The sequence below is a fragment of the Mycteria americana genome, chromosome 18, assembly GCF_035582795.1.
Source record: "Mycteria americana isolate JAX WOST 10 ecotype Jacksonville Zoo and Gardens chromosome 18, USCA_MyAme_1.0, whole genome shotgun sequence".
Lineage (NCBI taxonomy): Eukaryota > Metazoa > Chordata > Aves > Ciconiiformes > Ciconiidae > Mycteria > Mycteria americana.
Genome location: NC_134382.1, coordinates 9704592 through 9731483, shown reverse-complemented (window position 1 = coordinate 9731483; position 26892 = coordinate 9704592). Strand labels below are relative to the sequence as shown.

Sequence of the window (26892 nt, the reverse complement as noted above, 5' to 3'; positions counted from 1 at the left end):
GCTTACATTGTCTTAAAGTGTCATTACTAGCTTTGGGGCCTTGCCCAAGTTAAGTCCAGCTGGAAAATGCAGTAGTTAAAAAAAAAGAAATTAAGCATGTTTTTCAATAAAATAAATCACCAGCAATTTTGTAGACTGGGCCAATTAGAATTGCTGGTGATTTCAATTAAATTGGAAAGATAGAGTTGAATTATCCGCCTTGTGCAGAAGATTATACTTGGGCAGAACGGGACATCAGATGCTGTCAAACTTAATTTTTCCTGTCTCTTAAACTGGAGACAGTGACTAGCACTCATACTTCGACAAGAAATTTGTGGCATGGAACCAAGGTCCCAGCTCTGGAACAAAACTGAATTCTCTGAGTAAATGAGAAGAAGAAACTAAAAAAAAAAAAAACCAACCCAACAACAAAAAAACCCCCAACCAAAACACAAAACAAGCTATAGAAATGGTGGTAATTTTAAAAAGTTACTTTAAAATCATTTTAATTTTACTTGTCATGCAACATGAGATGGTTACAGAGTTTAGCTGATAGTGACCTCTTAGCTAAAGAATATTCTTGACTTAAAACAGATAATAATAAAGTGGATGTTCAAATAGAGATTTACATTCTTTAGGAACTGTTGGGAAATAAACAGTGGACGTAAGAACATAGTATTTTTTCAGTATAAAGGAGATCTACGCTTCAACTGAATTGAGCACTGTCATGAACAGCAGTTGAACTACATGCATGACAAACGATCATCAAATAATTTGCTTTCTACCTGTGTGATTACATTTTGATAATTTCCTACCATACAACACTTATCCAAAGACACTCATGTATGTTTTCATCACTGAAGAAACACACTATAAACAAGTGAAGTTAGTCAGGGTGATAATTCAGCACTTCATATACTTCAGTACTAATTTAAGCATTAAACATATATATTCACCACCATAAATATCCCACCATCATACAATTGATTTACATTTCAGTGAAACAGAGAGTTTCAGCATTCCTGTAAACATTCCAGGTGTACTTGCCAACTTTTAAAGCAAAGGCTGATGCCTGATAAAGAGTATGTTGGTTTTGCTCCGTACGTAGAGCCTCGTACACATAAATCACTTAAAGCAGAGAAAGAGGTATTTCCCTTCTAATCTACTTCTCCTCCTTTGTTCCCTTTATTTCCCAGTTAGATCAGACTCTCTTTAGCAGCTGTAGCATAAAGAATGAATAAAAATAGAGTGCATAAGCCTATGATTGAAATGCATTGTCAGAAACGCATGATAAACTTTGATCAGCATCCATGCTTGTTGGCACTTGCTGTCAGTTCAATTTTTACCCTGTGATGTCATGGGAGGTCACATTTCTGCAGTGCCAAACAATGGCACAGAAATGTCTCATTTAAATTACAATGCTCTGTCTTTCACCCCAAAATATTCGAGTGTGTGCTCACGCGTTTCAAATTTCGCTTTGTAGGACTTAATGGACAGATATTAGCTGCACTGTACTGTACATGTACTGCACTGTACTGGGTTAAAAGCTGCTTTTATTTGGAAGTGTCCTGTGCAATCTGGCATATGGGATCAAGGTTTATTTGTCTGACACAAAGCCCAGTGAAAGCATTCAGAATATTATTTTTATAATTGACTGAAATTTAGTTACGACATGCCAAGATCAAGTGTGAGGAGGAGATGATTAAAGAGAGACCTAAAATGGCCTTTAAAAGTATATATAGGATAAGATAAAGAAGGTAGGGATTGATTTTTCCCATACAAGGTGAAGAAAATGTAATTTAAATCTTAATAAACCTTCTGTGAGAGCCAGACTATTGACAGGCTGCTTGGATCATTGTGGATTCACTTTCACTAGAAAGCTTCGAAACAAGATTAAGCATTTGTTAAGGAGTGAAGGGAAAAAAGCATTCTGCTCCAATGGACACAAGTTGGCAAGTACATGAATTTATTGCCATAAAAATCAGACAATATAAATATTTGCAAAACCCAGAAAAAATTGTCATACATACACACACACAAATAATATCCAACAAAAATAAAAGCACTGATGGAATGGGTGACACGCAGTGCAGGGCCCCAGGTATCATTCTAGCTTATTCAGTGCATCTTTGTTAAGCTAGCCACTATTGCTTGAATCAATGGAGTGATTCAAGAACCCAAAGACAAATTTGGTTAATTTAGAAGAAAAAAAAGTTAAAAAAAAAGGAAAAAAAAAAAGAGAGCCGTTTTGACGGAGATCCAGAACATGTGCTTTCAGCTTCTAGTCCAGCTTTTACAGGGCTATTTCATTCTTTAAAGCAGACTTGAAAAACAGCACAAGAGGCTTTCCCACAATTTAGCAAACAATTCACTGTTAATGTTCTTTTTCATGTGAAAGAAATGGTTTGAATTATAGTACACCAGAGAAAAGACAGTAGAGGTAGAGACTCAAAGAAGAGATAAAGGGAGGGTATAGAAGGACTTTTATCCTGGATCTGCTTCATACGTGGAGGGCTCTCTGGCTGATCAATGACCCAACAGAACTGACCAAGTCTAATGTCGCAATCATGTTACATGAATTGAAGAGCTTCAAAATGCTAATAAGGAAACATTGATGCTAATGAAGCAACTAGTTAGAGGCATGCAGGTGTGTGGTGGTGGTCACTACACCTCCCTGAGACAGGAGGGGGTACCTTCAAGGCGTCTAAAAACGCTCTGCTTCTAAAAGTAGACTTTTTTGACATAGAGAAGCCCACTGAAATCAAACACAGACAGAGTAAAGGCAAAATAACAGTGAGGGAGGATCTCAGAGATATGCACATCTAGAAAACCACAAGAAATTTTGCAATACATGAATAGACTACAGAAGAGACAGAGACGAAGAAAAGCGTCTCCAAGAAATAGTGCAATCTAAAAGAGATTTCAGTTAAACACAAGTTAAGGTGAAAAAAATCTAAGATCTGCTTTAGCAATATCAAGCTATTGAGCAGGTGGAATAGCTACATTTAGAAAAAAGCCCCAAAAGGTTAAGGCTTGCATTAGAATAAAGGATGGGTAAAACCATGCTGATAACTGTTGTGATTTTTCTGCCTGTAATTAAGAGAGGGGAAACAGAGAAATAATTCTAGTTTTAACAGAACTCTGTTAACTGAAAAATCAAAGCAGAACATGATTCAGAGAGACCAAATCAGAATGGGCTGTGTAATATTTGTTCCATATTTTCAGCAGTTTCTACTAAAAATTACAAATTTAAACAAAACCCCACATACAAGCTTTCATTCCAAATCCTTGTATTTTAATCACATCAGCGCACAGCACCAGCATCTTAACAGCAGCAAACCCAAAGAGACTGCAATGATAATGAGAAGCAATAAGGGATGTCTAATAGACTTAGAACATGAAAAGGGAATAAAGCAATCAAAAAAACAAAGCTGTGCAGTAGATTGGAAGCTACTGGATAAGGACAGGGAGGAGACACTGTGATACACAAAGGTCTTTCAGTTGTTTAAAACACTTACCAAGAAAATCAAATGTCCTCAAAAGGGCTGCCAAAGTTTAAATGGGCATATTGCCCTACTGCAAATTATAACTATCACCACCCAGTTACTCATGAAGAAGCCAGTAAGAGCAAATAATCATGAAAGGCTAGGTAAAGTAAGGATTAAAAGAGAGATAATGCCTTGCAATATTGCCAGAGAAGATTTGAGGTGAAAACTCTTAAAACATTCTCAAAGACTATGAACATTGTCTCTTTCATGAAACACTGCTATCAAGAGCCGTGACTTGGAAGCTGATGAAGTTAACTAATCAGTGATTAAGGCAGGCAGACCCAGCTTGTCTTTTATTTAAAAATCCCATTTGCCAGTGGATACTAAGCTACAGACTTTGACTTCCAATGAAGGATACTGAAATATTTGCTATCCTTACAATAGTACTGAGAGCGCAGTGCAGAGGACATCACCTGAAAGTAGCAAACAACTGGAGCATCATGAATGCACACAACACTGGGAAGAGGAGGAGAATCTGCTTATTCTCCATCATTTTGACTAAGAACAGAACAGAAAAGAAGAATTGACAAAAAGGATAAGTAGGGCTGGCCAGGGCAGACATCTCTGCTGGATGCCTGCTTTCATTAAAGGACATAGGTGAGGGACACAGTCACTAATCAGATCGATTCAGTTCCCACTGGCCTCATGCCCAAGGCTGAGCTATCTGACTTTCTTGTTACAGTCATGGAGAGTTTGACAGAACTATTCAAGAAAGAGCAATAGATCTGAACACAGGAACTCCAAAGAAGTTCATGACAAAATTTAAAGCTGTTTGAATCAGTGCCAATGCATACATCCAGCAAGTGTCTGTAAGGTTACTGAGACAATTGCATCCCTACCCGCAATCAAAACAGGCATGACTTACTCCTATACAGTTCCCTTGAACGCAAAAATATAGTCACAAAAGATCTGAAATGTTCAGCCTGCCATCACTTTTCCCTGAAGCCTGGGACTAAATGACCTTTTTACAATGACCTGGGTGCTAGCCTTTTATCTAGGCCCTACAGTCTGAAATTAAACACTGTTCATCAGCTCTGTCCTGCTCAGACCAACACCAACCACCTCTCTTTCACCTAGATCTTCTAAGGTCTCTTGCTCAATAGAGCTAAAGTCAAACAGACTCATAATGCCATCACAGGGAGTTTCAGGGAAGACTCCTAGTCCTGTCAGGATGAAGCTATACCTGCCTAAAGGTTTTGCATTAGACATCAAATAAAAAAAACAGGAAATGAGCTAAAATGTCTAAAGTCACATTCTTTCCACAAACAGCCCTTCTCCCTATAAATGCAAAACGAAGCTTTCCTGGGATTTATCTCTGTTTCATCCCACAGAAGTTTGGATTAAAATCTAGCAGTTTAAAAAGCTGGTTTCCTTTTTAAGAATTGTTTTCATTCCTCTCACATGAACAGCACAAGAAAAGGAACTCGGAACTCCCAGCCTATTCAATGCCGCCTCCTGCTGTCACGGTGCTGATACTACAGCTTGCTACTACAGAAAGCTCAGCCTGTCATTGCGAGTGGATATAAACTGGTTTTGAGATTCCCAAGGCACTGTAAGATACTTAGCTACCTCAATGTAATTGAAATCAATACCGTAGAAGTAACTAAATCCAGTGCCCTGCGAGGAAAAAAGCTACCTCATTTTCAGCTGGCCTAGGAAAAGTTTGAAGTTAGGGCTTTACTTTCAGCTTGGAGTTATTCATGTGAATTTAGATATAGCACCCAGATACTTGTATTTTTCCTGCATGTGAAGCAAACACACTCTTAGTAACAGATAAGCAGTGAAATTAAGTCCAACAACTATAACAAGGATCATCTTTCCTCTGCATTTTAAGTGTTATTATGGAAAAACCCCAAAGCAAATAATCTTTAAGAACTGAATTAAATTTAAAATGCAAAAGCATAAGGCAGAGAGAGCCTTTATAGAATAAGCTTTGCAGGCAACAAGCACTCACGGTTCTGGTGTATAACCTTTTGTTCAGCAAGGTGCACTTACTGTATTGGACACAACCATACTTATTTATACAAATGTGAGCATGCTGCAATGAAATAATCTTCCCCTATGGCTCCCTCAAAAAGGCACAGCAAGAATCTCTTTTTATAACTTTCCCTGTGATTTGCCTTTATCTCCACGTATATTCAGAAAGATCTCAGGCTACCATGACAATCACAGACATGAAGTTTACTCTAGTTGAACAAATATGTTAGCTTGGACCTTCACCCACTGGGCTTCCCTAGTGTGATACAAAATCCTGTCAGTTCATTTATGTATGCAAGGTGCATTATATTACACCGAAGGCACTCACCTTACCACAGATGTCATTAATAGCCACATGAACAAAGATGGATGCCTCTTCTATACCTTCCAGGTACACGTGTCGGTAACCTGAAACAGAGTGAACAAAGCTGACAAGGAGTTGAAACAGATGATAGGAAGAGCATCTTGAGACTCTCCTTTTGTAAACAGCAAAAGAAAGTAACCATTTTTTCCCTGCTCCTCCCCACAATAAGCATCCAGGCATGTGCATCACCTAGCCACGCTCAGTTATCTAAGAGTCACACCACTTACAAACTTAACTCCCATTTCTTCTTATCCCTTTTATTTTATAAAAAAGCCGTGTCTTGTTTTTTGAAGTGTCCATTATTGCCGCTGTCAATCCATGACTTAAACTTGACTACATTCTCTCTTGGGGACTTACAGTCCATTATTAATACTGCAAAAATTTCAACCAAGTTCATTTTATTGAGACTGGATGTTTGTTTTCAATCTTAAACTTTTTTCTTTAATTTGAAAGAAAAGAAAAATATACATAAAAGAAGCTTTAATGTGAAAGACGACTGAATTGAAAACAGAAGTAGGAAACAGACAGAAAATGGCATTTAATAACCTGGATCCCTTCATTAGAATAGGTAACTACCTTTCTATATTAAACTATTACTGATAGTAATAAGACCAGTCAAAACTCTGGTGTCTTTCAAAAACTGGAGGAAAAAGCAGCATGAGATAACAGGAGTAAAGATTCTGTATGGTAGTCTTCCAAGCCCACAATATTTACCCATCCTGCTTAACAATCTTACTCATTTTTTTAAAATCTAGTCCCATAGAGTTAATTGATTTAGTCTTCATCATCGTATAAGTCAGTAGTGGACCAAGGTAGAGAACTCAGGGTCCAAACTCCCAGTCTCTTGTTCTAACTAGAAATTTCTGCAGCAGACACATGCACACACATTAATCCAGCATTTGCAGCTTCAGTTATCACAGAAAAAAGTCCTAGCCAACTGATTTGGGATTTCACCATTTCCATCTTACCTGGCATCATACTGCTGAAAGCTATTGTCCTCTGTCCAATAAAATCACGCCCAATGGGATCATGATCCCACACAAGGAACCGAATCAGTGCAATCTCTGGCATGTGTACTGTGAACACCAACGTTTCCTCCCACATTGGGTTAAAACCTCGGAATGAAGGAATCAGCTTTTAGATATTTCATTCACAAGATGCAAGACGAAAGAAGAGTGCCTACATAAGGAATGCCTAAACTGCAATGTCATTCTAGTTTTCCTAATAGTTTGATCATTGTTCTTGGAAAATCCAGTACTCCCACTCACTTCAGCAGGAGACACAACAGCACGAGAATTTGTGAGAAACAGAGTTGGATCTTACTTAAATTTGGCCCTGCTGTCAGCAGGTGTTTGGACAACCTGACTTTCTTTTGACCACAGCAAGCTCAAAATACCCTTCTCTCATACACAACGAGAAATCAGACTAATTACGTGTTTTACACCAGGACCTTCACAACATTATACCAACTCTGTCAAACAATTCAAGACCCAAGTCTGATTAACATCAAGAATGCTTAAATCAATTTTTCAGTGCTTTACCATAATAGGCACCAAATTTCATCTACTTGTATCTTTATGAACAAAACTTGCCTGAAAGAGGATGTTTCAGCCATAAAAAACCTAAATCCACAAAAAAGCCACAAAATCTTACCATTATCATCAACTACTCTAGTTTGTTCTTTGAAGCAATCAACAGGTAAGCCTATAACTTCTACTTCAACAAATGGATCTATGATCTGGAAAACAGAAAGTAACAAATATTGAAAAGAAAGAGTGACAAAGATGAAATTCAAGCACATGGCTTTTACAATGTGGGCATTGTATGTTATTGTTATAATAATTATTAGTCCTGAGCCTTTCTGTAACGGATTGCTGATGAGAGATCTCTGGCTAAGTCATCTAAAAGCATAATTTAGAATAATCATGTTGTAGGCATTTGTGATCATTTCTCTGTTCTATTCTATTTCTCTGTTCTAAAATGAACTTTAAACACTGGTCTGCATATGAACGTTTTCTAATTTAGTGGATATTTGAGTAAAAGCTTTAAAATATATTCAAAACAGAGATTATGATAAACATGTTCTAAAGCAGCAACATTAAAAAAATCCCAACAAGAATCATCTGTTAAAAGTCTCAGTGTCATCATGGCACAATGGACAAGGCAATGGTCAAAACAAATGGGAGATACGACTTCTACCTCCGGCTGATTGGCAAACATCTCCTAGGACTACCTTCCATTTCTGGAAGAAAGTCTGCTTAGAATAAAAGCTTGAAAAACTAGAGCATGTCTTGTAGAAGGTTGCTGTAATTACCTAAGACTAGGAAGCCTTTGACTCTGTTGAGACCTCTTTTAATTAAATGTGAACTTCAACTGAATTACAAGTTCCCTGAAGGCAACAGTGGGAAGGACGTTCTGGGGATCATAGAGGACGACCATCCTGGCACAGAGTCTTTACATTCTACTAGGTAGCCACAGAGATATTCCTGTAATTGGCCTGAACCTCTACAGTTTTTAATTAGTGTACCAGTATCTCGTGTCCTCTGAAAGGATGACAAGTTTTGACAGAGTTGAGTCTCAGAGTGACACCTATATCCCTATTCACCAGGAGTGGGAAAAGGCAGGTAGCTTTAAAAGATTAATCTGTTCCAGCCTGTGATGTGGCTCATATAAAAACCTATGCTGGACCCATTCAATTAGACGTAATTTGAAACAGCAACCTGATACTCAAATCCATCATCCATCTCCCAGTAAGTAAGTAACACTGAAGACAAGAGTACCTATAATCAACTATTAGATTTTTGGAAAGCTTGTTACTGCTTTCAGATACCAAGAATGTAAACAGCCAATGTGATCTCAGCAAGAATGAAGAATCTTTTTGATGCTTAGGAGAACACAAATGTTCCTTGTGCCCATGTCCCTGTAGAATACTTTACCACTAAAAAAAAATCAGATGTATTATATCTGCTTTTTGTTACTCTTTGAAAGACACCTCATTCTCAGTAGGAAAGACTACACAGTGTATTTGTCAAACATCTTATCTTGTTTGCCTAGCTCTATTCTACAAAAATCTTTTTCATAACATAGAGTGGTCAGCACAATAAAGGTCTGATTTTTCTCCAGTATAATTATACGCAAAGGAAACATATAAAATGAAACATGGAATTTTAAACACCAGCTAACTTTACTGTAGCTTTCGACAGGGCTTTTATTTCTGAGGGCAGGCTTATGTAGTGTAGATACCTGACTTAGCTCAGACACTGACAGCAATCAAATCTGGGAGCACAGGAAATTGGGTAGGATGAGCCAGCCTACAAGTGCTTGGCTGGAGGTTAAACTAACCCTTGCTCAGGGTTAAACTAACTGCAAGTTTGGTATCTGGACAGACTGGGTGCAGATTGTTTCTTGAGATTATTTAGGCATTTTATCTTAACAGTGTTAATTTTCCTATATATTGTTGGCTCCTGACATGGGGAGTAAGTGCGTTAAGTTTTGCAGGCACTTGTAATCACTTAAAACATGACTGTTTGCAGTTGTAGGGAACTGGATTCATGGGCTCAGGCAGTTTTCTTCCAAGGTTATGTTCTGCGTGAGCTAATTCCCCTACTGTTCAGGATAAAATGGAATTCCAACAGATTATTCTTCACCTTCTGAAATATGAGTGCAATCTGAATTAGGACAAATTCCATGCTGTTGCATACGTGGTATTAATAAAAATAGAAATAAATGGAAGTGGAAATAAATGAATTAAAACACAGATAGGTTCACTAAACCCTCAGTATGACTCTGCTGTGGTTTTTTAGGGAAGTTTACCTGGTTTGATGTAGTCACCTAAAGAGTTCTGTGGAGAAAGAGTATTTAGAAGCTGATTGCAACATTCATATAAAATTCAAGCATGTAAGAACTCATTTGAGAGGTTTGATTCTAACTGCAAAGGGCTAAAAGGAAATTTTAATTCTGACAAAACTTCATCCTAGCATTCATTAAAGACTAATATTTAATAAAGTAATGTGGACGACATTGCGACACCAACAAACAGCACAAGAAATAAAGAAGAAAGCCTCTTTAAAAAGTTGCCAAGAGGTTGCAAATCTGGCTCCTTTTAGTCTGATATTTCATTAAGTGAAGTTGCCAGGGGCTTTATAAAACAAATAAAGGAGCACCAAAAAATAAAATAAAATAAAAATTAAAAAAAAAAAGTCACACAACAGAAGACAAAATGAAGGACAGAAAGAAAACATGTAATAATACTGTGCTAAATGGAGGACTGGGAGCAGATTCATGCAAGCAGCAGGAAGGACTCCCAAGTAACCCCACTTGCCTTGCCTGACAAGCTCAGCAGTTTTCTATATTTATTTTTTTTTAAGAGACAAACTGACTTGGCTTGATTTGCAAGGGTGTTTTGGAGGAAGGAGGATGTTTAAGAGTACTATGGTGAGTAGAAACTCATCATGATGAGCTTATTGGCTCTTTTTTTGCTTCTCCTGGAGACACTGTATTGACAATTGGAGGGAAAACATCAAACCGTTGCTGTGATGCTTAGAAGCGAAGAAAACCACCTAAAGATCTAGGATGCTAATGATCTAATTCATTCATGTTCTATGTCTCCTGACAGATAACTGCAGGAAGTTAAATCCTCATCCTTAGCCCAGCCAATATGGAAATAAACCTTCTCCAATACACAAGAACGATCACCAATTGTCCCATACCTCTCCTCTGTCTCCCAACATGGAATCACGTGGTTTGGGGAGTTGTTGACCACTGATAATTCTTAGAACCAGCTGTTTCTTCAATTGACCAGGCAGTGGGTCTTCAGAATTTGGATTAAAGACACCTGTAAGAATGAGAAGTCACATAACGTGAAAGAAGTGCAATTTTGGGGATGACTTTAGTTACAGATACCTTCTGGCTTATTTGCTTCTAGCATCAGAAATGCATTTTTAAACAAACTATAATAAGGATCCACACCCACTCTTCTCATGCAATAAGTGATCCACTTATTTTTGCTCGTTTTTCTTACCTTGACACATGCAGTTTGGTTTGAGGACATAGCCACAATTCCCATTGGCACTAAATTTGGCCCGGTTCAGTTGCAGCATCCTCCCCTCTGACTGGTAGTTTAGTGCAACTATTTAAAAAAAAAAAAAAAGGTGTTATTACTCACTGAGTACGTTAACAACATTCTTGTTTGTAGAACCAAGTTAAAGGAAGGACACCTAAATACATTTTCACATCTGAGTTCTTGGATGCAAAAACTCAAATGTTTTATGGAAAAGAATTCTCTTATATAACATACATCACAGCTTCAGGGAGAGAAGCTCTCCAAAAGAGTCTGAACTCTGAAGTCCTCTGGCATTTGAGAAGTTCATTTATTTCCTTTTATCAGAAAACTACTTGCATGTTAAGACACGTGTTTGAGGTAATCTATCTAGGTAACAACATAGTCACAAGGACGACTCAATTGTCAGTAAGTTGGATGAGCAGAGAACTCAGAGTATTATAAAGGAGTGCTTCTGGAACTCCTGTTAAAACATCCATCCCAAAATAAAACAAAAATAAATTATTTTTCTTTCTGCTCACCAAGTTGGCAGCCAGCATTCCAGAATGGCTGAGGATTGTAGTTGCTAGAGTCCACACGATAAGAAGACGGGTAGATGCGGGACAACTGATGCTGGTTGAAACGTAGATACTGTGCTGGCTTTTGCTGTAGTATCTGGTGGGCTTTTGTTTCACTGAAAGATGAAACCTGCCAGCTGGAAGAGACTACGAAGAAGAGAAGAGGAGATTAGAGATAATCTCCTTATTTGTTTATTTATTATCTAGATAAAGCATTCAAAACTACATAGCACTAGTTCCTTATAACTATCAAGCATCATTCGAATACATCCCACTCAGAGGGAACTATGCTTGTCTCAGATTACAGCAAAATCATTGTGCTTAGTGGAGGAGTTATGGCTGGGAAAATGAAGCTGAATATAATGAATTACCTGAATCTTCATTAGGAAGTTTAAAAAAAACTGCCTAAGATTTTTTGAATTTGCTCAAGGAAAGTATGTTTTCTGGGAAGCGATTCTCTCTTTCTGACACTTTTAACTAAAACTTGATTCCTGACAAAATAAGATGCAGAAAACTTAGAAAGAGGACTGAAATATTCTAGAAATTTAATGCTGATATTTCATCAGATTTGACTTAAAAATCTAAACTTTAAGCTTGAAATGCTCTTCAGACGGTTCTGCCCAAGAGCATAACTAAGTCCTCTGTTATTTCCCAGGATGTAAGTAGTGTGTAGCAGCTTTTATACAAGCTAGCAAAGACTACATGTGTACTACTTACTACCTGTAGTAACTTTTTGTCCTTTATGGAAGCTGTCACACAACTCTAGACTCACTTTGTGGATTCTGAATGGCAAGTGGTCAGCTACTTCAAAATAGTATAGCTTTATTGTGTGCAGCTCTTCTGCTAAAATCTTTTCAGGGTGGGGGAGAAACAAACAGAAAACCAGCTTTTAATAAGAAGATATGTAAGAACATAAACATTTCCATTTCTTTGTATAGCAATTATTTTCAGCAGACTTCTAGTTCAACCTACTTTCAGTTTCAACATCATGGATGCCAACAGACTTTGTGTATTTCACCAGGTCAGAGAGTGCCCTGGACAGCTTCATTGTTTTCTTCTGTCGGTTTATCCTAGAAAGATAAAACAAATTAATTTCCCATTAATTAAGGGGTAAATTTTATCTTTCATATTTAAAAATAAATCAGGATAAAGAAATAAGAAGATTTTCTTCCACCAAGGAGGTACTTCATAGTTTTACACCACATAGAGCTTCATCGTCAAAGCACAGAAGTTGTGGAACCAACGGCATGGAAGTTACAGAACAAGTAAGTCCTGGTTCTTACGTGTTAATGGCAGACATAAGTATTCACCTACTAAGATCTGGTGGGGAGGACTCTAAATTGCTTTGACCAAAGGGTGGAGTGTCTCTTCACATATATATTTACTTCTCAAGTCAAGTGCTAACAAAAGAACTTTTTAAATCTCAAAGAAATAGTAAGAAAGTAATGCTCTGATCCTCCTCATTTGCTTCAGGTTATCACTAACAGCATATCTGCTAACCTCCCAAAGAAAGCTCCAAAGTATCCTAGAGAACTGCTTGATCTGATTTCTTACTTTTGAAGCCTGAAGCTTAAACAACCATTCTGCAAAGGATCTTTGACATCAGGATTTTTGAAGAGGCAATTTAAAAAAAAAAAAATCAAAATCATCACCTGCACGTTGATGTAATTTCATTTGGCAAATTATAAAACAATAAAAAAAATCAGCTGGGGACCTGATACACTGCAAATCCATCTTAATGGATTCACTGGGCCACCAGTCAAATGGCCTATATGTCAGCTGGATGAGATGATAAGAGCTCAAAACACAAGGTCCACTGTACTTTGCTAATTAGCCTGAATGGCACCGAGAGATCATTCTGATGATCTTGTGGCAGACATCGGATCTACCCTTATACCAGATTCCTGTCACGTGCCTGCAGCCTTCAACAAATTGGCTCCTAGACCTGAAGCATAGCTGTTTAGTGGGTACATTTATGTAGGTATCTTTTTTAGAAACAAAATTGCCAAATCACTTGTTAACAAACCTGCTGTAATGTACAGAGCTCCTGGCTAAATTTCCTTGAGAATCTGAATCATCTTCACCCTCTTCCAGACTTGTTGCCTTTTTCAATTTGCTTCCTTTTTTCTGTGCCACAAGGAAATAAAAGCATAATGTCACAACCGTCTGATCAACGTTTGAGCAGCTGGATACAATTCTGCTTTGTTATGCCAATGAGTATGTTACTTACAGAAAATGGGAAAGACAGCTTTTGTAATACTCAGTATTGCAGAGCGACATGCATGCACATGGGGAAGACTCAGCCCAAGGTCAGAGCCTTTTTATAAAGGAATCGCAAATCCTCAGATAAAAGGTGCAAATGAATTTCTATGTTTTTCAGACTAGATCTTGGATACTTTTAGACTTTGATGTAAATTGAAACTATCTGTTATGCACAATTATAACCAGTTATCCAGCCTATCTATTCGGTGAACAGTCTGACAGCAAGCCTCTGCCAGACAATGCAATTATGATATTCCTCTCCACCACTGTGTGCAAAGAAAAAACCTACCCAAGAATACAATATTTAGTGCAGACCTAATCTACCGAGTGGCTCACCTTGCGTTTAGAAAAACTGCCCATCAATGACCGGCTGTGCCTTTTATTGGTACTGAAGTCTTCCCCAGATTCCACGTCATCCTCAAGTTTATTCTAAAGCAACCAAACAGAAAGAATAATGTAGCAGACCAAAGAGAGTGCTACAGACTGCTTATCTGAACATCATCAGAAAGAGTTTGGGAAGCAATCCTCCCTAAAGTATCAACAGAACTGGACCAGACCAATGGAGACTTTTTTTTTAAACACAAGCTGAGTACAAGACCTTGTATTCCAGCAATAATTGCCATCCTTTTTGTCCACAGGAACTTTCAGAGCAGACAGAAATCACACCAATACCTAACCCAAATTTTATTTTCATCCAGGCAAAGTTTGAATGCCCCCATACCACATACATTCGTTGACACCAGACTGGTTTGTAGCTTAATATTTGAAAAGCATAGTTTAACAGGACTTATTTCTGCCAGTTACACAGTTTTGCTAAGATACTCCATGGTAAGAAGGAAACAAAATTCTCGTAATCCCTAAAAATGTATATACTTCATTGGTGCCACTGTTTTTTAATATGACCTTACAGTTTCATTATTTCCTAGACTAATAAAACACAGACTATTCTGGTTAACACCTATGCAAAAGGATTCTTGAAATCTTGGCCTTGTAGTAGATTTTACAAGAATAACTGTCTGATACATTATGTAAATCATTAGGCTTAAAAGTACATACAGAACTCATGCCACAGAAAGTTTTGGGAAGCTGATTTTTAGTTCTCATCTAGTTTTAATCCCTAGTTAGTACACCTGCTTATTATTGGCAGATCTCCGATGTTTTCCATTTGCACGCAACAATCTTCCTACGCGTTTTGTGGCTGTTTACAAATTCTAAAATAACAATGCCTCAAGTTCCTGAAGTGTAGTCTGTGGGCTGAGTACATTTTTATAAATAAGCATTAGTATAAAATTAAGATACACATGTAAATGCATAGAATATAAAGAACTGAGGAAAAAGCGCCCAACTTTCATATGCACTTGTTATAACGGAAAATAAAATTCTTTCTGTTGGAAAGTCATTTCATGTGTACATTTCATGCTCCAATTGCTGTGTGATCAAGAAAAAAAGCTTTGCGTATCTGACAGTGATGTTCACCTGGCATCATCATTAACTGAATGAATTCAGCTATGAATCTGAAGTCAATAATATATGGTTTATTCAGTAAGCTAATAAAACACAACAGATGGAAATGCTAAACACCTCTTTCTCTGAAGTCACTGGAGAAAGTCATTGGATTTTGAAGAAAGAAGTGGTTAGCATTTCAGTTTATATTTTGAAAGACTGCCATATTTCATTATTCATCTGCAGTAACAGACTATCCTTCTGCATCAAGTGTGAATAATAAAAACAGCTAAAATTAAAATCTCATTATCGGCAAATTAAAAAGAAACTTCTGCTAAACGGGCATAAATGCGAAAAGTATTCTTCCTTATAATATAGCTGTTATATGAGGAACCTGATGTATTAATAAGATGTCATGACAAAATATTACAGAAAATATTACAGCAGAAGGGAATGTGTTTTCTTAAATATTGAAATAGCCAAATACGTGGTGGTCAGGGCAGTCATCCAAGAATGGAAAACAAAGCTTTTAAAATCCCAGTTCCACCTAAGTCTGACTGGGGATATGAACCCGGATCTCCAACATCCCAGGTGAACATTTTGGCTATCTGGTTATTCTTCAGTTGTATTATCCTAGTTAACCTAGACAGGAGACAGGGACCTAATGGCAAATAGATCTGCAAAATTCATCGTGTGACTCACACTATCTTGTTTTAAGGGAAGTGCTGAGCATTCTTTAGTTTCATTAGTACTATGATAGCTGCAGACACATCAGGTAAATTGAGCTATCTTTATTGGGGAGTCTCAAAACAGATTTAAAAGCCCAACTTTAGACATCTACCTTTGAAAGAACAAGCATTATCTTATGTTATAAAATAATAGTACTATGTAGCTACAGAGACAAACAAAACAACAATTAGGTCTAGAGGAAAGTGAAGTATAATAAAACATGTTCACCTTCTTACTCTCTGATTTTAGACCAGCCTTTCCTGATGATGGTAGAGTGGTAACTGTAAAATTGTTTGGATCTTCACAGTCACGGATTTTGGATTCTTTTATCAGTGAGTCAAGTTTTTTCTTTGCTATATTCTCCACTCTTTTCCTATTAGTAGATGCCTACAAACAAAACAGAATCATTAAACCAGGTAGTGATGAAAAAAGTCTTAGTAATTCCAGCCAGGATTAATGCAAACTAAAATGTATGTGAAAGAAAAAAAAAAAGGAAAAAAAGAAAAAAAAAAAAGAAAAAAAAAGAGGTTCTTCATTTGCATAATGTGAAGCAGTTACCTGCAGCTTGGTATCAGACTTAATGTAAGGTATGGAAGCATACGAGGCCCTGAAGTAGATGTTAGATCTAAAGTGTAAACATTGTCTGAAGTAATGAGAGAGTAAAACTGATTAAAACAGTTCTAATTAAACCAAGACTGACTGTTAGCAGAGCTATTCAGCTGTAATGTCCGTTACAAGCCAAGGATGTGCTAACATAGAAATAGTTATTACTGAGATGACTCCCCATACTGAACTGGATTAACATATGCTATGTTTTGCAGTACATATTTAGTAAAAAATCTGATCTATTCCATTGTGCTGTCCAATAAGCCATTCTTCACGGAAATTTAATAGTAATGGATACATGTGGAAACTCTGCGTAAACGGTTTTCCCTCACACATCGGGGTTGATGGACAGCATTCATATGCTATGCCAAGGGTGACGCTACAGTTACAATAGATGCAAGATTCTACTGGATGGAATGGGGGAAGCTTAGAATCTAGATTTAAGCAGCTCAAGGGCAAAATGTAAGAGAACTCCTGTTCCCTCCTTCTGTGTACATCATAGCCCATGGGAGGAAGTGGGGGAAACAAAAACAGAAATCCAGAGTTTTCTTTTTCATCCATGAGGGATACACTCACAATCCCAGGTCTTTTAAGAGGTGACAGATTGTGTTTTCTCAGTAGACCTTAAGAATTCCCAGTTAAATTTGTCATGAAACAAGCTATGATTTTCTGACCCCTTCAAAATTTGGCTTGGAAAGCAAACCAGATGTAGCAAATCTCAGATTTAAAGCATCAGTAAACCTCACAGCAAAGTGAACGTTAGTAACAAAGACAATGAGGTCAGCAAAGCAATGCCTACTGAGCCTTTAGTGAGAATAATACACCCAGCCATAACATGTTACTACCTAATTTTATTACGAAAGATGACACTTTAAGAAAAGTGTCATCTTTGACATTCTGGCATTCATCTGGCATTCATTTCTCCATCCATTTAATGGAAGAAAAATAAACATTATTTGATATATCTTCATAAATAGCATATGTGTGGGCTAAGTTGAAAAGAATCATGGCAAAAGTAATTTCTAGCAATGAGAGATCTGCTAACATTTCTGCTTGTTCAAGCATCTGGATTAGGATCCTCTTCAAACAAACCAACTTTAAGTCTAGAAATTATCTGGAGATTTTGCAAAAATCAGGATCTTAAGCACCACAGCGCCCCTGATTTCAGCAGGGTCGTCAAATCACCTGCCTTGTTTCCTTTGGATATTGGAAACAGTCTGCCATGCCTGGGATAGCGACAAAAGAACTAGAAAACATAGGAAAACAAGCTGAGTGAACTTTGTTGATCACAGTGAAGTTTCAAAGTCAAGAAATCTCCAATTCTCATTTTATTCAGTTTGCGTAGTTCTAGTTTCCCTGTACAGTCAACTACATAGGTAGCTCCTAAGTGGGTTGTAAAAGCTTTTGGTTTGGCTTTCAACTCATTTTTTCCCTGTTCAGAATGGTCATGCCTTGATACCAGGCCTGATCTTATACAGGCGAAAGCCTGCTGGACTGAACTGTATCACCACTGGCTGTACCATACCTTCCACTTTGAAAAGATGCATCACGTAACACGAAAGTGTCAAAAACCATGAAGTATTAAAACATCACAGATGTCAGCTTTAAAATATTGAACAGGGATATGCTAAAACACAATAATTTTTAAAAAAACAAACAAATTATTTTTCCCCTTTGGTAGACTTATTCATAAAGAAGTTTCTCTTTCAGTTTTAGATGAACAGGATCAAATCCATAATACAAAATGAGGAAATAGCCTGAGGGAGAGGACTGAAAATACAATCTCTCTCCAAAGCAATCTCGTTTATGTTATTAAATGGCTTTGCTGTGTATTTTATATTGTTTCTGTAAGATGCAACATCACTTGCCAGAAGATTAAAGTGACAAAAAAAATTAACTTTTAAAAAGGATGAAGAAATAAGGGATTTTCAGACTGAAGCAAGCAGAGATTAAAATATTCTCCCTTTTTAACACCTCCTTACAGTAAAAATCAACTAAACCCAGCATTCAGCAAACCAAAGGGATGCTCTGTAACAATGACCACAATTTGACATAAGCAGAAATTTTTTTCTTTTTTGCATTTGAGAAGAACACTATGATGCAATAAAGAATCATGAGATATTACTATCTAAAATATTAAATGATACAAAATTCAAAACTTGAAACATAACCACTAGAACTGGTGCTGCCTAGTATGCACTTCTGTCAAATCTGTTCCCATGAAGGTTTAGAACCTAAAAGACTTGCAATGAATCCCAAAGATTAGACCACATCCACATTCCAGAGAACTCATACAAGGTTTCTTCTCACTGGGATGGGAAAACTTAACATACATTTACATTCAAATGGTCACTTAACTTACATCTCCATTCATTAATTTACAGTCATCATCAATCTCATCAGCGCTGTCCTCATCAGAAACTTCACCTTCCTCTGCATCATCACTGATGTTGGCTGGAAGTTTCTTACCCTAGAAGATAAAATGATTACACAGGCAGGTTAGCATGCAGCTCTTGCTATCATACATTTAAAAAAAAAAAAAAGAAAAGAAAAATTATTCAAAGCATGCAAGCAGGTTCTTATTGATTGAGAAGACATTTGTTCAGAACCTTAATTACCAGGTTCTTAAAGATTGCTTTTTGTAAAATGATTGAAGTGATAAGTGATAACCAGGCAGAAATCATAATCATCACAAACAAAAAGAGGGATGGAATGAATGAAACAGGTTTTTACCTTAACTAGTATCTTTCCTTTAAGACTTGCTGGTGAAGGGAGCTTGGTAGAATCATCATTGTGCACAGAAGACAGATCCAGTTTGTCTCCCAGAATTTCAGTAAGATACTGAGCCATCTTCTTCTGCTGAATGACACTGCAATGGTTCTCAATTGACAAGATAACAGGGTACCTGGCAGAGACATAAGCAAGTATCATCAACTGCAAATTTAGTTTTTATAGCATTAAGGGGATAAACGTTATTACTGTCTGAGCCATTCCTGTAACAGGCATCACGACCAATGAAATCCACAGGGGTTAGATAAATCAGTGTGGGCACAGGACTGATACCCCACGACTCACTCCAAACTGAATGGTTCATTGTTGACAGCCACAGGACAATTAAACTGCTGCAATCTGATTTGATGTGTTTTTTCCAGAGCGCGCACTTCACCTTCCTACACTACCCAGTCCTGACCTCTACTTCCTATCAAAGAGATTCTAGCAAGCCATGGCAAGAAATAGCCAGTGCCTTCAACTCTCCTCTCCAAGCGTGCTTCAGCCCTTTTGTACTCTCACAGGTAAAAGTAAATAAAGGTTCCAAGAGTGTTAGTTCTTCCATGAAAACTTTTCTAGCTAGCAACAGAGCAGTGTCATACAAACCAGCCTGCAGATAAAGCCTCTTTGACAAAGACAGTAAGTTTTATTTCTAGATTTTCTTTTATTGTTGATTCTCCAGGCTGAGGCCAACAAATAACAATGCCTGGTTGTTTGAAAGGCATCAAGATAAGATTTGTGAAACATTGATTCCAGTGTTTGGTGCCATATAAAAGCACACTGAAGATGGATTTCTGTTTAGAGATGATGCATTTTTAGGATGAGCACAAACCCCAGTATACAGTGGAGTTTTGCAGGGCTGAATTATGAGGGATTAATTAATTAAAAACTAATTATGAATAAAAAGATGTCTATCCTGACACCAGCCCTCATCACCAGCTCCTCATCATGAAAAATGAGGCTTTCGGCCAGCCAGTGCCTGCAGGACAAAACTTTCCCATTTGATGACTATAGGTAAATTCCTAGCTTTGCCTGAAGCAGTTCCTTAGCTGAATTTGCAGCCTACCAACAGCTATGCCTCCAGCCTATCCTGGGAAAGAAAACACCTGCAAGTCTAAACTACGTTTCATTCAGTACCAAACTCTGACTGAGCATCAATACTTATCAAGAAAAACAACCATCGCAAATAATAAGTTGTAACACGGTCCCAGTTAACCTTTCTGTAAAGCCGTTAAGAATTGCAGCAATTTCAGAAGCTTTGTTATATATTCTGCTGGCCAGCTCTCCTTTGCTTTATTTACCACGTCTTCAGGCAAACTCCAAAAATTTCAGGCTGACAATAAGTTTACCTAGGCTGAAATTACAGTGCAAGTTTACCTCTGTTAATGAAGGCAGATGGACTGCTTTGGAGAAGCTACTGGAAAATTTTTATAGAGATAAATTAATTTATCTTTAAAAAAAAAAAGATAGGTTGACACACATATTTTTGACTCTCAGGAGGAGGACAGTACTGCCAAGGTATATGAAACTTCCCTTTGTATAATTGTCTGATTTCCTGAGCAATGTACAGGTAGGGAAAATAACCTACTTCTCTTGAACAGTTTGCTTTCTCCACAATTGGGCTACTGTCTCTTTGTATTCCTTTGCTGCCTGACTTGCTTCCTATCCCTGGAGCAACCAAGTGGAACCTTGGCATCACTGGAGTACATATCCAGAGATATGTGCTTAAACTGTCAGCTATTCACTAAAAACATTCACTGTCAAAACACGTTGATCCTCTTGTCTTCTACAAATGGGATAAAGACAGCCCCACAACTATGTACAGAATGCCCCTACTCAGTCAGTTTTGCCTTGTTATTTCTTTCTGAAGGCTTTCTCCCCACAGAAAATAACTCAGAATTCTCTCTGGCATATGCAGAAACAGGTTAGATTTTCGCTGACTGCCTTTACAAGGATGCCTGGGAATGCTCCAGTTTATAGCCCTGAAACTCAAAAGTTGGCAGACTGTATACATACTCATTCTTGATAAAGGCATATTTGTTGATAGTTTCAATCACATCTTTGAAGAGAATTTTGGAAGTCAAAGTGTATCCATGGTGGACAATTGGTTCACCGTCCGGCCCATCCCAGCAGTCAACTGTAGAATAGAAACAATGACACCCATCAGACAAGTAACATCTGGGGCCACCATCTGTGGAAACTATGAGACCCTGCAATTCCCTTCAGCAACCCAGCCAGGCATGTACCCAACAAAGCAGGGTATAGGTTCATTCCCACCCTTCATCTGTATCTCCCTCCTCACTGTGCTGAACGTCCTTCCTCTGAAGAAACTTCCTGGCCTTGACATTCTACTGCGTACAGATGACTGTTCCCATTGTTTGGGAAAGCCCCAAGCAAAAAAGATCTCCTTTAACAAGTGCTGAGGAGTATTATGACAGGAAGAGAGGTGACGTAGCATAACATTACTTTCATTATACTACTGCTAAAACTGAAAAGAAAAGCAGAGAATCTTAGCCAAGCTTCTCACACCACAAGCAAAGCCAAGACGTAGGCATCTCCAGCGCTCCTTGGATTTCGCCTAACCTTATATTGTTTACAATCATATTTCCATGAAAAGTTTTACTCCTCTGAAGCACCCACTGGCGTGTCCACAATCTGATCTGAGCAAACCATAATATTGGCCTTCTGAAAAATTGTGAAAACACTTTGATGGCCAGGATATTAAAGCTGATTACGAAACAGGTACTGTCTCAGAAAGGCACTACAAACATCAGAAGGGATTTCACATAAAGGCTTCCTGGTCACTGCAGAGACTGTCAATATTTCACATAATAGAACCCTACTTCCTTTACCAGAAATATCAGCTTTCCTCTTACGTGTAGCAGGAACTCTGCCATATTTGCCAGTTTGGTTGCCATACACTTGGCTACAAAGTATATATGCCAATATATTCTACTGAATGTTAGTATCCTCTCTACAAAAATATTTTTAGAATTTTTTTTCCTCAGTACCAACAACATTACTCTTTGAATGTCTGCCTTATTTCCATGCTCAAGAAATTTATCCATTATATGGCAACATGATTTTGTTGTTCTTTGTGAAGAGAAGACATAATTTTACTAGGCTTTTTCCTCTACCCAATTACCAAGTCTTCTGCAGAAGTCATGAGTCTTTCTTTACTGAGGAGAAACAACACTACGGAACCTACTGATGATTCCTTTTTGATCTTTACCTTCTACGCAACGACAGCCAGCTTGTAGCACCCATGCATACATGTCGACCCTAGACTGGGACATCAGTTGATCTCCCATGAGGTAGGTATTATGTGAAGAGGTAATGAAATAGTGACTCAAAGGATAATTCATGTCCTGATTCACTTGGTAGTGTTCTGGGTTGAATATGTCCCCTGATGGACTCCGCATGTAATTGGTGAAACCTGTAAACAAACAATACTATAAATAATACAGTTTTGTCCTTTTTGTTGCTGTAGCCTTCCTAAAACCAGCATAAAAATGCATCCCTACATTCACCAACACATTCATGAACATGTAAGAAAGATAAATAAATAAATAACACCACTACATCCCAACTGTCACAATGACCAATTGCAATTATTGCTTTCAAGAAATTTTTAGTTGCTTTGTACATTTCCCTGCTCTGTCTTCCCTGAAAAAATAAGTCTATTTAACCCAACCTGACATTTTAGGCTTATAATTTTTATCAAAAGACTCTGCTGGGACATTAAGTCACATAGCATATAAAAGCCTCCAGAGATCTGCGGTCATATCCTGGCATTGCTCCTCAGTGAAATGAGTTGAAAGATTGTATTGAACTGCCTAGAGATAGTTTCCAGTGGCCCAACACAGTTTGAAGCAAGGGAGATACTCTCCCGTCCTCTATTTCTCCTGAAAATACCAGAATAATGTCAACACACGTTGGCTTGTACAAGCAACAGTCTCTAATTTTGATGTGACACCGCATGCATAAACATGCACGTGGATGGGAGAGGTCTGCAGTATTGCATTACTGTCACTTTATGAGACTGAAGTTTACTTTACTACTCCAGACTTGACACCAAAACATTGATTATCTGTAGCACTTTCAGTGATGCTACCAGAAGAATTTATTTTCTCAAGTAGTGGGATGCTTGCAAATCACGGAGACTACATCACCTGGACAATTTCTGTATTGCAATCATCACTCTTGTTCAGAAACCAAGTTTTAGCAAGTTATGTTTTTTATCTTTGTATGAATAGCTGTATACTTTTGTTCACGTATACACAGATGCTTTCACAAGACAGATTAACATTAAAAACTGTAACTTCCATTTCAAGTCTCCCCAAAATTCTTTTCATTCACCACCAATGAAAGACGAAGATTTCCATTCCATCCTGGCTTAACAGATGCTGACAGCGATGATGCCTTTATTCAAAAGGTCTCTGCTTCAAGACTCATAATTCTCCTGACATTTCACTCATTATTCCATAAATAAAACAGTACCCATATAAAAATCCTGCCAAACTTCTAAAGGTCTTAATGCACTTCTCTGAGTGTGACAGACTGGTGCTTTGTTTCACTAAAGCTACACAGGGCAAAATAACTCCAGTCCTCAAAATCAGTCTCAGAATACCGGTCTACAGAACACAGAGAAATTGAGCTTGAATAGAATTTAAGGTAAAATATCACCTTTGTGATGGTTCTTATAGGCTTTACATTTTGTGTTGATGAAAGTTTTATTAAAGGAAAAGAGCTGATAAATACAAATAGCAGCCAAAACTTTTTGAACAATACACTAGGAAACAGTGCTAGGGAACCTCAGTCTAGCCTAATATTTGAGTCTCTCAAGGCACATGTCATGATCAACTAGCAAACCAGTAATACAGCTAGAGTAAAACCAAAAGACTAACCAAGTCAGAGCAGAGAGCATGAAAAATTGATAGGGCACAGTGTATGTCAGCAAACATACAGCTAATGACTCTTGGCAAATTAATCATTTCTTCTTACTACAAACCAATCAAGCTGCTACAGGATTAATTCCACACACCATTGTTAGGGCAGCCTCTGAAACACCACTATTGTTTGCTTTAAGCACTTGTTAAAATATAATATCAAAATTGTTATAACGAGTTCACACTAACTGGATCTGTCAGCCCTAGGATGAAGAAATACGAATGAATCAAGATACTGTCAGCAGTGTGTACCATAGACCTCCAGTATTTACACACTCAGGAAAAGCGTACTGACACAGTGTTTTATTTTGATCAACAGAGGAAGGTAAGAGGTTTTTTACAAGACTATGTTGAATGAGTTAATTGTCACAGGCCAGACCAAGGTGCTTCATCATACAAGCCATCACAGCTGAGGACACGAGGCAACACAGACACATGAATGAATATGAATGGGCAAAGAACACTGTACTATTATTTTACTACTACTGAAGTGCCTCAAAGTGTGGGCAGGATGCTCTTGTCTGGGCTGTACCAATCTGAGGAATAAACATACAGCTTCAGTTCCCATAGCTGTTGTATTTCAGTCTCCCTAGGCAACACCCGATTTGTTTCCTGGAAGACAAGAGGGATCTAATGTCTCAACTACACATGAAGACAAGAAAAGAATAACTTCTGTGTGTGTGTGTGTGTGCACATGCAAGTATGTGCATACATGTATATGCATGCAGATATATATTTATGTTTTTTAAGCAGTTCTTTCTTCTTTGTCAGTACCCAATCCAGCAGTGTGCCCCCTGTCAGCTCCTCAGCCACCTCTGTTCAGATGTTATCATCAATGCACTCCAGAAATCTCCTGCATTAGTTAAGCTCTAGGTTAGATATGTTCTGTTCTGTTGCACTTCCAGCAAGACACTGCAGTGGTTAAAGTCTCCCATAAGGAGCAGAGCCTGCTAAAGTGAAGCTTTTCCCAGTTGTCTCAAAACGACCTCATCTTCTACTTCCTCCAGATCAGGAGACCTGTAGCAGACACCCAGCAGAACATCACCCATGTTGGACTGCTCTCTAATCCTAACCCATAAACTATCAACTGTTTTATCATCCATTCTTAGGCAAAGCAGTTTTATAGATCAGGCTAGTTTTTTAAAAGTTTTTCTTTCCAGTATGAAAAACTACAATTGTTTGAAAAGCCTACTCTGACTTTTCTAGCTATGAGAAAGGCAAGATAATGAATCTGATTATTCATTATTTATACAACTGCCACTGACTGTAAAGCACCAGAAAATAAAAACATGAGTATGTCAACTCTACACTCACTTGGCATTAATATAAGCTTTAAAATAAATTGAAAATTTAGTCTGAAAGTAGAAGAGACCTGAATCTATCCTAAGCAACCATCATTTCTTGAAAAAACCCACATTACACAATATACCAGAAACTACCCACTTCTTCATGCAGTAAACAAAACTGAACTTATATTTTGCCACTTTTCGCTATGACAACACACCCACAGAAAGGGACAAGACTGATTTTCAAAAGGTCCTAGAACTTTTGCACAGAATCTAATTCCTGAGGAATGTACTCTGTCCTTGGAGTCAATAAGATCTGGCAGAAGATTTGTTTAGGGGAAAGGATTTAGAATCAGCCCTCAAAATAACAGCTACCATCATCATGGTACAGAATCATTACATTCAGTGTGAAGGCTTTAGCACCAGAGGTCACGAAAGCATGCTTCTAGACAAATTTCATTTACCATCCCACTTCACACGTTTACTCTGGATCATATCACTCCTCTTATTAAAACTTAAAGGATTTTCCAAAATAGCTGCAGGAATGATGCAACTAAGTTCTACTGTATTTTCCAAAAGCACAAATAAAGACACATGCAGCTCCAGCTGACTTTCAGTGACTGCTGCTTCATCATGATATGTACCTTCAAAAATCTTCCAAAGAGTACCAATTTCCCTTTAGGTTCCTCAGCAAATAATAGATATTAAAAAAAAAAACCCAACCAAAAAAAACCCCAACCCCCCCCAAAAAGCATACTCTATACAACGTGACAACATTCTATGACTATATATTATGCAAACAAATGCAATATTCTCGTAAGCATTTAAACAGTTGCCTCTTTCCTACAAAAGCTACACCAGCCAGCTTACCATCAATCCCCAGAGCTCCCTCCTTTTTGTTCTCCAGGCACGGTTCAAACTTGCTGATGATTTCCAGGCAGTGTTCTTTAGTCACATTCGTCATCTGTAAAAGTAGCAAAAATGAAGTGTTAACTAGTAATCACAGCTTCTCCCAGCTCTTTTCTCTGTGTACAGTTTAACAGCTGGCCAGATCATAGAATCATAGAATGGTTTGGATTGGAAGGGACCTTAAAGGTCATCCAGTTCCAACCCCCGTGCCGTGGGCAGGGTCGCCTTCCACCAGACCAGGCTGCTCAAAGCCCCGTCCAACCTGGCCTTGAACACTTCAGGGATGGGGCATCTGCAACTTCCCTGGGCAACCTGTGCCAGTGCCTCACCACCCACTCATCCATAGTGGTACTAAGGATTTCCAGCTACCCAGTGAGATTCTCACTCCTGTCAATCAGTGTCACGTCAGATAAGAACTAGACTGCTTTGTGAGAAGTTTCTGTCCTATTGGCAGC

At 37.9% G+C, this 26892-nt stretch overlaps 1 protein-coding gene across 1 annotated transcript in view; it reads right to left on the bottom strand.

The window, feature by feature from the left end:
• The window catches only part of PLCH2 (phospholipase C eta 2), a 126437-nt gene that overhangs the window by 8935 nt on the left and 90610 nt on the right, over positions 1-26892 (bottom strand). Inside the window, exons 11-25 of the mRNA XM_075520539.1 lie at positions 26399-26492; positions 22526-22729; positions 21310-21430; positions 19258-19429; positions 18887-18994; positions 16147-16305; positions 14083-14175; positions 13511-13611; positions 12457-12554; positions 11449-11631; positions 10889-10996; positions 10578-10702; positions 7522-7606; positions 6837-6983; positions 5833-5912 (exon numbers count right to left, since the gene is read on the bottom strand). Of these exons, the coding sequence (XP_075376654.1) occupies positions 5833-5912; positions 6837-6983; positions 7522-7606; positions 10578-10702; positions 10889-10996; positions 11449-11631; positions 12457-12554; positions 13511-13611; positions 14083-14175; positions 16147-16305; positions 18887-18994; positions 19258-19429; positions 21310-21430; positions 22526-22729; positions 26399-26492 (1878 nt within the window). The remainder of the gene's footprint in view (positions 1-5832; positions 5913-6836; positions 6984-7521; positions 7607-10577; positions 10703-10888; positions 10997-11448; positions 11632-12456; positions 12555-13510; positions 13612-14082; positions 14176-16146; positions 16306-18886; positions 18995-19257; positions 19430-21309; positions 21431-22525; positions 22730-26398; positions 26493-26892) is intronic.